This window comes from Sinocyclocheilus grahami, unplaced genomic scaffold, assembly GCF_001515645.1.
Source record: "Sinocyclocheilus grahami isolate Dianchi unplaced genomic scaffold, SAMN03320097.WGS_v1.1 scaffold218.1, whole genome shotgun sequence".
In the NCBI taxonomy this organism is placed as follows: Eukaryota; Metazoa; Chordata; class Actinopteri; order Cypriniformes; family Cyprinidae; genus Sinocyclocheilus; species Sinocyclocheilus grahami.
Genome location: NW_015505397.1, coordinates 415,053 through 427,059, shown reverse-complemented (window position 1 = coordinate 427,059; position 12,007 = coordinate 415,053). Strand labels below are relative to the sequence as shown.

At 37.6% G+C, this 12,007-nt stretch overlaps 1 protein-coding gene across 1 annotated transcript in view; it reads right to left on the bottom strand.

The window, feature by feature from the left end:
• The window catches only part of LOC107596344 (Kv channel-interacting protein 1-like), a 60,459-nt gene extending 55,771 nt beyond the window's left edge, over positions 1-4,688 (bottom strand). Inside the window, exon 1 of the mRNA XM_016287064.1 lies at positions 3,903-4,688. Coding sequence (XP_016142550.1) covers positions 3,903-3,990 — 88 coding nt within the window. The 5' untranslated portion in view covers positions 3,991-4,688. The remainder of the gene's footprint in view (positions 1-3,902) is intronic.
• Between the last annotated feature and the right edge of the window lie 7,319 nt (positions 4,689-12,007).

Genomic DNA, 12,007 nt, shown 5'->3' with positions numbered 1-12,007 from the left:
ATTCTTTCTTTTTGTTACCATATCATTCTATGGTAGAAATTAAGTAATGAAGTAGTATGCTAGTATGCGGTTCCGATGAGCGTTTGAAAATATTTCGGGTTGATTTACATAACACAAAGCCAAAAATCAAAGAATGTTAAGAATGTTTACGCATTAAGAATGCATATATGGACTGTGTAGGCTGTATGGATCCAAAGCAAAACATATATTGAATTTACAGTAATACAGTATATGATTGCTGTATGTATCCAGTAGATGGCGGTATAAACTAGAAATAATGTATTTGAGTATAATCAGCCTCTCGTTGCGTTTACAGGCAGCCAAAGTTAGTTCAAGCTGTGAGTTTAAAGGTAAGATAATAGAGTGTAAGTAATGCGTGATTTCAGGCTTTCCCACTGACTGCTTGAACACACACTTTCACATGTCCATGACAGAGCCCATAGCACTTTATCAAATATAAAATATGTGCGAAACCATGGAGAATTAATTTAATGCATCAGAGAGACTGGAATTTGTTAGAAGTGAACGGTTTGCGCTGTGAGTTTTACCGAAGCGGTGGTGAGGGAACGTTCACCTAAAACAGTGTTTCTCAACCCCCCAACACTGCACATGTTGTATGTCTCCCTTATCTGACACCCATTTCAGGTCCTGGAGTTTCTTTTAATGCGCTAATGAGTTGAATCAGGTGTGTTTGATTAGGGAGACACAAAATGTGCAGTGCTGGGGAGCGCCCAGGACCAGGGTTGAGAAACAGTGACCTAAAATGATGAGAGTTTTTCTATGCGGCGGGAAAGGAACATGCTGGGTCAGGAATCATTAAGACCAGCAGGAGAACCGAATTCAGCAACAGAGATTGAAAAGGTATAGAAACAGGTTGAGTGTCTCTTCATCTTCCAGTCATACAGAGTTTAGTAAAACATGTTTCCAAAGACATTCACGAAAAAATGTCATTGGTATTACTAACATGGTATTTTTTAAAGGACCCTAGCATGCCATAACAATAATAACCAGCTGGCTGTCCATTTTACCACGTACTACACACCTACTTAACCATTAGGCCTAGATAGATGGACAGAATGATAGAACGATAGCTAGATAGACAGACAGACAGACACACACACACACACACACACACACACACACACAGAGAGAGAGAGACAGATAGATAGATAGACAGAGACCGACCGATAGATAGACAGACAGACAGGCACACATTGTGACTGACTTGGTACATTTATTGCAGTATGTTTGTTTTTAGAAAAATAGAACACGGAGAGAGAGAGAGAAAGCTGTCAGTTTTACTGTTAGCTGGGACTGGATGATATCTGCCATTGCCAGAATATCTCCTGAGATTAGTGCACTTAAAAGGTGACAATGCAAATACAACTTCACCCACTTTCAATGCTAGGAAATGAAATCACACCACAAACACACACAGTCACATATGCTGTTAAAGCCAGAGGCGTGATGTGTGTGCGTCTCTGTGGAGATGGACATAAAACACACACACACACACATTCTGGACTGTCTGCTTCGGCTCAGGGCTCCACAGTGAGATATGTGTTCCATCTGAATCTGAGGAAATCACATTACTCCAGAGTCATCCAGTGTGTGCGTGTGTGTGTGTGTGTGTGTTCAATGCAGCACTTATGGCCTGAAGTCATACAAACAAATACATTCTACATAATATGCAATGACAAAGGTACAGAGTGGGAAACTGGGAATTACTTAGTGAATGTATGTACAGTATGTGTAGTACATTATGTACAGTACATGGTCACATGTCTCTGTAGATGCCGAACAGAAAAACACAGTGATTGTGTGTATATGTGTGTGTGCAAGAAACAGCTTTAGCTTGAAAGAGAATGCTTAGATTTTCACATGCATATGTTTGCATGCATGTCCACAGAAAAGAAGAATCACAAGTGGGATCTCTTTCATCTCTTCAATGAAAAGCATTTGAAGTCTACTGATGTTTCTCCTGAGAAAAAGACCCCAGTAATCTCTCCTGTAGAGTTTCAATTGAGATCTTAACATCCCAGACATTCTACATAATATGCAATGACAAAGGTACAGAGTGGGAAACTGGGAATTACTTAGTGAATGTATGTACAGTATGTGTAGTACATTATGTACAGTACATGGTCACATGTCTCTGTAGATGCCGAACAGAAAAACACAGTGATTGTGTGTATATGTGTGTGTGCAAGAAACAGCTTTAGCTTTAAAGAGAATGCTTAGATTTTCACATGCATATGTTTGCATGCATGTCCACAGAAAAGAAGAATCACAAGTGGGATCTCTTTCATCTCATCAATGAAAAGCATTTGAAGTCTACTGATGTTTCTCCTGAGAAAAAGACCCCAGTAATCTCTCCTGTAGAGTTTCAATTGAGATCTTAACATCCCAGGCTCGATCAGATTTGCCTGCTGCAGTCAAAGGTCAGAGAGCTCAAACATTTCTCATCAAATGATCTGATCGGGTCCATTCAATAATATTACGATACAACATCTGATTTGAATAAGGTATTAGCCCATTTTAAAATTAACAGATTAATAAATGCTTTAGAAGTATTTTTCTTTGCTAGGTCATGTTAACTAATGTTAAGAAAATTGGACCGTTATTGTAAATAGTTACCATTTAATGTGTGATCACTCCCCATAGGTCTTCTTTGCTAACACATGAAACACACAGTCTACTCTTGTAAACAACACCCTTACCTCTATTTCTCCCACATGACGCTCACTGTGAGTGTCTTGGCTCACATACATAAATAGTCACTGTTTTTTTTTTACCAACCAATATACTACACAGTAAATATGAATGTAAATATGACATGCATGGTTTCATCAGATGCCCTGGAGAATCTCTAGACACCTCAAATATCCTATTGTGACTCAAAGTACTTAGAAATCAATAGCATCAAGGCCTTTTCTTTATGATAGGTTTCTTACTGGAGGAACCATTGACAGTCTTTAAGAGTTCTTGCAGAAAGTAATAGTTCATTTGGTTGTCTGTTCTTTATTAAAGGTGCTTACAGATGTTCTGCAGAAGGATTAATCGTATCATGTTTCTGCACTGTTAATGCCATACTCTCAATACTACCAAACTAATCTTTGATGTTAAAACTAAAACTAAAAACACTAAAAACATCTGGTGTGAGATTTACTTAGAAGCTGTTTTCTCTCAGAAACTGCTAGTACATTTTTACTAACACTTACAAACAAATGGCATGCAATGCATATAATTAAACATAACATTTTGAAGTAGGAAGACTGAAATAGTATTTTCTTGTTAATGTTATAGTTATAGCGCTATTCTCTTACTGTATGACAACTATTGACTAATTGTGTATCCAAAGGAATTTTAGGATAATGTTGATGCTTAAATGAATCATAAGAGCTCCATTATATCTCTGGGGTTATAAAAGAGCAACATTTGAGGAAATTACTTTGGGTTTTTCCTTTTTCACACAGTAAATTTCACTAATAATTACAAAGAAATGACAAGCAACGCATTGAATTTAACATGACATTTTGAAGTAGAAAAACTGAAATAGTATTTTCTTGTAAAACATTAATTTTATATTATTTTAATTTTATACTATTCTCTTACTGTATGACAACCATTGACTAATTAGTCTATCCAAAGGAATGAGCTCCATTATATCTCTTGAGTTATGAAAGAACAACATCTGAGCAATTTACTTTGGGATTTACTTTGAAACTATTTCGAAACTGCTAGTACATTTCCCTAATAATTACAAAGAAATGGCAAGCAACGCATTGAATTAGACATGAAATAAATAGTATTTTCTTGTCTTTTACACTGTAGTTCACCCAAAATTTCACCCATATTTGAGTTATGGGCCCTTTAAGTTAATTATGTCCACATTTTCATACCTTTAATGAGTGTTCCCGTCACCAGTTTGCCCACAGACAGAGCAAACTTCACTAACCCGTGTTTGCAGCACCTGGCACAGCCGGACATCCTCACAATGTCCAAACGAGTTCAATATTCAGCTCAAAGACAGATCAGACAGTCAAGCAACAGAGTAAAATGGAACCATCAGAAAGGAGAACCAAAATCCAGGACCTTTGAGAATCAACTAAGTTACACCCACAGACTCGACTGAAAAGAAGCTACAGATGAGAAAAGTGTTTGATTGTCTTCGACAGTGTGAAATCCTGTTCTTTCTCCTGAGAGCTCAGTTTCCGCTCGGATAGGATGCACAGAAATCAATGAAGGATCCAGTCAATGAAACACCATGAAAAGACTCAATATAAGTCCAACTTTGTCACAACCTCTGTGTCCTCGTTTCTTCAAAGAAAAAGTACAAGGGCAGGAAAGAAGAGAATGAATAATTAAAGAATGTCAGAGACCCTCTGATGAAGAGTGATGATCAGCTGCAAACTGACGAAAAGCCCGATTTCATCCGCTTTTATTCCCACTCTCTCTCTCTCTCTTTGTGATGCAGAGCAACGTTTCACTTCCAGCACTGCTGTGTGTGGACAATTTCCTCTGAGGCAAGATGGTTCTGTATTACTGTATGTTACTGTATCTCCTCCCTCTCTCTTACATGTTCTGCCCTTCTTTAAGAAGGTTTTGCATGGATGGAGAATATTACTGCAATTAAATATGAGCACCACTAAAATTATACATTCTGTATACTGCACTGTAAAAATAAATGAGCAAACAGACCAGTGACTGGACTCCGTTAGTATGCCAATCGGATCAGAATTACAGCAGAAATCTCAAAGCATGAGTCTTATCTGTACCAAAACTGTATAAATTAGTGAGTATCCTGTTCTTTCTCCTGAGAGCTCAGTTTCCGCTCGGATAGGATGCACAGAAATCAATGAAGGATCCAGTCAATGAAACACCATGAAAAGACTCAATATAAGTCCAACTTTGTCACAACCTCTGTGTCCTCGTTTCTTCAAAGAAAAAGTACAAGGGCAGGAAAGAAGAGAATGAATAATTAAAGAATGTCAGAGACCCTCTGATGAAGAGTGATGATCAGCTGCAAACTGACGAAAAGCCCGATTTCATCCGCTTTTATTCCCTCTCTCTCTCTCTCTCTTTGTGATGCAGAGCAACGTTTCACTTCCAGCACTGCTGTGTGTGGACAATTTCCTCTGAGGCAAGATGGTTCTGTATTACTGTATGTTACTGTATCTCCTCCCTCTCTCTTACATGTTCTGCCCCTCTGCCCTTCTTTAAGAAGGTTTTGCATGGATGGAGAATATTACTGCAATTAAATATGAGCACCACTAAAATTATACATTCTGTATACTGCACTGTAAAAATAAATGAGCAAACAAACACAGACCAGTGACTGGACTCTGTTAGTATGCCAATCGGATCAGAATTACAGCAGAAATCTCAAAGCATGAGTCTTATCTGTACCAAAACTGTATAAATTAGTGAGTGAGCGAGTGAGTGAGTGATCAGGAATAAGAAAATGTTGTTCTGGGTTCAGTGCAACATATCTGTTGTTCAAATTACTGAATGCAATTTTAAGTCATCCTCAAAATCAGTAAAATTACAATTACTGAAAAGGCTTGTTTTGTTTGTTTTATGGAGAGCTTGGTTAATTGGGCAAATAAAAAAAAAACTACATTTATTGTACAAATGTACTGTATACTTTTTCTACAAATGTATAAAACTGATTTGAGATCAGTTAAAAATCATGGACACTCGCCTTTGGATTCACGGCGATCACCATCTAGCAGCAAACCATTGAAATCTTGAAAGTTTCGAAACACACAGCAGAAATCTCAAAGCATGAGTCTTATCTGTACCAAAACTGTATAAATTAGTGAGTGAGCGAGTGAGTGAGTGATCAGGAATAAGAAAATGTTGTTCTGGGTTCAGTGCAACATATCTGTTGTTCAAATTACTGAATGCAATTTTAAGTCATCCTCAAAATCAGTAAAATTACAATTACTGAAAAGGCTTGTTTTGTTTGTTTTATGGAGAGCTTGGTTAATTGGGCAAATAAAAAAAACTACATTTATTGTACAAATGTACTGTATACTTTTTCTACAAATGTATAAAACTGATTTGAGAAATAAGCTCAGTTTGCTAAAATCACATAACTTTGGCTGTTTGATACAAAGCATTGATACAAAGCTTCTCAAAGCAACATTTCGAAAGCACCCATCACTAGTCACCGCTTTCTGTCACGTTCAAAACAAAACATAAATAATATTATAATGATCTGTGAAGCTGTTTTTGTAAATGCCTGAGACCATCATATGGCACCTGCAGGGCTTACGGAGCATTTGAGGATTAAAGTGATCCAAAAATAAGGTGATTAAAAAGAATAGTTGAACATTAGTTCACGAATAAAATCTGAAATACACTGTAACTGCATTTTTATAGCTATTACGTTTGAATAAATGTTTTTTAAAAACGCTTAAAACACTTAAGTCGAATGTTAATGTAAACATGCAAAACAGCAGGCCTATTGTATTGGTTGTTAATAGTCTAAGTTGTTATTTATTTACATATTTATCTATTTATTTAACCTAAAAAAGTATTAAGTAAAACTGGAACATTAAAAAGAAGTATAGGCTATGTATTTTTACTGGATTCACATGGGAACATGTGATTTTAGCTTGTCATATTCCTCATTTGTAAATCGCTTTGGATAAAAGCATCTGCTGAATGAATAAATGGAAGTGTAATGTACTACACTCACGTTCAGTAGGCTATCTGTTGATTTGGCTGGGTCTAATTTGTGCAATCTTTAGTACTTTCTGTACAGCAGCACATGCAGCAAGAACCAGCAGGAATCTCAAAGGATGAGTCTTATCTGTACTAACCCAAAGCTCACATTTTTACACCTGCAGTGTGACGCAGACCTGCAGCTCAGTGTCGCTCACATTGTGAAGTGAATCTTTCTGTTCCCAGAAGAACACCAGATCTCTGGCTGCATCCAAATTCGCCTTCTGTCCTAGGGCTGGGCGATATAGCAAAAAAAATTATCACAATATAATGTTTCATATCATTCGGTATCGATAATTATTGAAAATGTTTTATAAAATTTCTTAAACAGAGAGCAGTAGAAATGAAAGCTCACAGCTTTACACCTGCAGTGTGACGCAGACCTGCAGCTCAGTGTCGCTCACATTGTGAAGTGAATCTTTCTGTTCCCAGAAGAACACCAGATCTCTGGCTGCATCCAAATTCGCCTTCTGTCCTAGGGCTGGGCGATATAGCAAAAAAATGTATCACGATATAATGTTTCATATCGTTCGGTATCGATAATTATTGAAAATGTTTTATAAAATTTCTTAGAGAGCAGTAGAAATGTTTTTTTTTTTATTTAACCACTGTATTTTTAATTTACCTAATTTATTAAGACAAACAACAACTTATTTTAGTCTTAACAAACAAAATAACAAATAAAACAAAATAACAAAATACAATTTCAACATATCTCCTTTCTTAAATTTATATGCAGATTAAATAAGTGTAAAGGAAATATTTGGCCTGTCTCCTGAGGCCACAGGAGGGCGCAATGAGCAAAATAATGCACCTCATTAAATTGTTTATTCAATGCAATGAAATAACGACTGTCTATAAAAAAAGTGCATACCGTCGAAACTAATATTTATAAATCAAATATAATTTCGTAAATTGCATAAACAATTATGAACAAAACAGCATCATGTATTTATGCATAGATTAATACAAATAGCCAAAGCGCCGATCACACGATCGCATGTAAAAACATAAGAGACGCAGAATGGAATGGAATAAAACCCCAACCAATTCTCGAGACTTTTCTAAAAGCTGAACCTTTTTTTAACATGGCTTTCTATTCATCTCTTGTGCGAGCCGCGAGTGCAACAGTCATAGTTGTGCGTCTCAAGAACGCGCCGAATATGCGTTCTGTGTGAATGGCTTGGTTTCGGTTTTAACCAAACCAATATCTTCTCCGCATTGAGCTTCTAAAGTTCTCTAATATTTTGAATGAATAATGCAGCAGCGGCGCATCTTGTGGGTTCAACTGGATATAAACTAACAAAAACATTCAAATGCAACAACACAGGGATGCGGGAAGTAGGGGTGCTGAGGGGGCTGCAGCACCCCCTGTTTTCACATGGTTGCAAATGCAACGCCAGGTTTGTTCATTTAAATTTATTCAGATTTAGCAATTTCTGAAATGTAAATTGTACGTGGGCTATAATAAACCCATGTTTATCTTAATAAACATGATTAATTTTACTTGTGATGTTTTCTACTTGGGGATGATTAGCCTAATCCTCATGAACACGTGACGCTAGTGCCCCCTAACCCCCCCACCACACACAGCACCCCCAACCGAAAGCATCTTCCCGCGCCCCTGCAACAACATCATCCTCGCCGCATCTCGTGGTCCTCTGATAAGGCTCCCTGACACACACCTAAAATTCAAATACACCGTTTTTGCATTCAAATGCAAATTTTATTTTAAATTCGACTAATATTCCTTTTTTGATTCATAGTCTTCTCATCGCAGGCAGGCACGGCACTCATTTCAGCATGTGTTTGTGTTCTGGCTCTCTGCTTGTCCCTCATAACATGCGCCTTTAAATGAAAAAAGCGTGAAACTATCGTGCGATACATGAATTTTTCTTCTATCGTTATCAGTGTACCGTCGATAAATATCAATACCGTTTTATCGTCCAGGCCTATTACAAACATAATATGTTTGTTACAAACACACAGCTTTTCATGTCACAAAACATTAATTGATAGACTGGAGTCGTGTGGATTATTGTGATGTTTTTATCAGCTGTTTGGACTCTCATTCTGACGGCACCCATTCACTGCAGAGGATCCATTGGTGAACAAGTGATGTAATGCTAATTTCTCCAAATCTGTTCCCATGAACAAACAAACTCATCTACATCTTGGATGACCTGAGAATGAGTACATTTTCAGCTAATTTTAATTTTTGGGTGAACTATTTCTTGAGAAACCTTTGAGCACTAACAGTTATGCAATGAATATAACCAGATGCCTCCAGACAGTATGTAAAATGTCCAGATGCAGTTTTATTTTGATAAAATTACTCATAATTCAAGTTAAATATTTCAACAGTTTTCGAGAATTACCTTATTTACAGAAATTTACTCTAGAGAGACATTTCTAGGGACTTTCATGCACACCGTTAATTTATTTCCCAGTGTATTCTCAGTGGCGGAGAGCAGCATAATGAGAAACATGTTTTTTAATAAAAAACCCTGAGGTGTGTTTTCTCTCTTGTGACCTGCCACATAATCTCACTGAGCCCACATATATTCAGGACTGTTTATCTATGAGTTCTTTAATGGAAAAATGAAGCCCTCTGTTCCCACAAGCAAAGTGCCTCATCACTGGAGGAAGTGCAGAGACAAGAGAGGAAGTTATTAAACCTAGATGAAAGGCAGAAAGAAAGAGAGCAGAAAGAGCGAGCGATGTGTCTGACTGAAGGCAACTTGGCCCGTTCATCGACGTTGCTTTCTGCTTTAAGGTTGTTCAAATGTTGTGCTTGTAACGGTTTGTGTTATCAGTCAGTGCTCTGAGCGGCGCCACAGACACAAACCATAGCTGAAACAGTCCGTCACCAGAGATGGGCATAAATACATGAAAATGTATTTAAAATAAAAATACAAAATACTGTGTGGAAAAATGTATTTAAATACAAATACAAAATACATCAGTCCACCACACCACCACAAAATGGTCAGTGTTTAATACAAACATTAATTAAAAGAAAATGTTTAATGAATTAAAAAAACATTTAAGAGACTATTGTTCAACTTAGTGTTATAGCCTAGGCCTACATATGTTATCATATTCATATGTTTTGTTCTAATGTCACAGGTTATAATCTCAGGTAGAGGTCTGCAAACCGCGGGACCCGACCAGATATCCCGAATAAAACGCGGTACCATTTTTTTTTCTTTGACACTTTTTTTCTACTATGTTGCATATGTGAACGAGTGGATAATAAGTATGGTGTACGGGGTGGGGCATAGGTATTTTTTTGCCCTATAAATAGCGCAAAGGTTGGCAGGTTGCGTAACGATCAGTCTTTCACGACTCGAACAGAGGAGAAGTGCTCTGGTGGTTGGTTTTGGCAACAGCTGATCTGTGAATGGAGTGTGCATGGTAGGTAGTGACGTAGATCCCGAAATGGAGGATGAAATGGTTGGCGTGGATGAAGAAGGAGGGAATGGGAATAATGAGCGGAGTTTAGTAGAAAATCGGAAAAGACAGAAAATCTGGAGTAATACATCTGAAACTGACAGTGAAAATGAAAATCATCCGATAAGAGGAAAGAAAGAGGAGTTCAAGGTAATGATGAAGTTTGTATCTTTGAGTCTTTTAAGATAATAAATCTGCTGAAGCTGTCTAAAGTAATTAAAGGGGTCATATGATGCGATTTCAAGTTTTCCTTTCTCTTTGGAGTGTTACAAGCTGATGCATAGATAAGATCCCTGAAGTTGCAAAGACTAAAGTCTCAAAACCAAAGAGATATTCTTTATCAAAGTTAAGACTCTGCCACGCCCCCCTAAAATGGCTCGTTCAAACACGCCCCCACATACCTACCTCACTATGTGGAAATATTTGCGTAATGCCGCCCAAATGTGCACGCAAAGAAAGAAGGCGTGGTTTCAGTAACCGCAGTTAGTGTTGAAGCAGCCATGTCAGGGAGACGCTATGTGTTTCTAGGCGAAAGCAAAAGCACTTTATTTGGCCTTCCGAAAGTAGATGCATTTAGGAATCTTTAAGATCTCTTACAACAGAACAGCAATGCATTTTATGGACGACCGTTTCGTGAACCTTGGAGAGGAAGTAATTCTGATTTTGCTATGACAATCTGGTAATGACATTATTTACTGTCTTTACATTTATTTTGAAAGATGAAGCTCGCAATTATGGAAAGGGGCGTTACATTTCCGACGAGTGCTTGCGGTGTTCGGCCAATCACAGTGCACTGGGTCAGCTGGCCAATCAGAGCAGACTGCGCTTGTCAGAAGGAGGGACTTTGTAGAAAACGGAAGAAAAGCAGAAATAATGAAAAGGTTGATAGCCTTTCAGTAATGATTCACTTTGATGAGGATAAATTACCGGACAAAGTATTCTTAGGATAGCTACCTGGTCAGACTTTATGTTCCTCCTCCGTTAAGATGTTTTAAATGCCAAAAATTTGGTCATGTGGCAGCTGTTTGCAGAGGTAAACAACGATGTGCAAGGTGTGGCGGTGAGCATGAATATGGCAAATGCGGTCAAGGAGTTAACCCAAAGTGTTGTAATTGTGGAGAAGAACATAGTGCGGGTTATGGAGGATGTAAAGTGAGGAAGCATGCAGCACAAGTGCAGACTGTAAGAACAGAGGAGGGATTGTCATATTCTGAGGCACTAAAAAAAGTGGGAAAGACTCCAGAGCTAGAAGAAAACAAAAAGATAGTTCCTAATCAAAAGATGGATAAAGTGCAAGAAACAACAAAAGACAGTATAAGCGTTTATGACAAAGTGGCATTTGTCACGTTTATGGCGGAAGTGGTGAATTGTTCTGCACAAACGGAAAGCCGGACAGAGAGAATCAAAATTATAATCAAAGCAGCTGAAAAATACTCAGAGATAGAAGGAATTTCAGTGGAAATGATTAATGACAAACTAAAGATGCAAGCATCAAATACGCAAACAGGATGTGGTGGTTCATAATGGTGTTAACAATATTTCAATGGAATGCAAGAAGCTTAATTGCAAATGGGCAAGAATTTAAAAAGCACATATCTAATTATGAAAATAAACCGGATATAATTTGTTTTCAAGAAACATGGTAAAAGGGAATGGTGGAGGGGTATAGCAACATTTATAAAACAAGGAATTGGATACAGTAATGTTGAGGAGATTGCAGATCACGAGGTGGTGGTGATTTGAAATCTGGGAAGGGAGGTATAGTATTAAAATAATAAATTTTTATAATCCTTGTGGAAAATTAAGTAAGAAGGTATTGGAG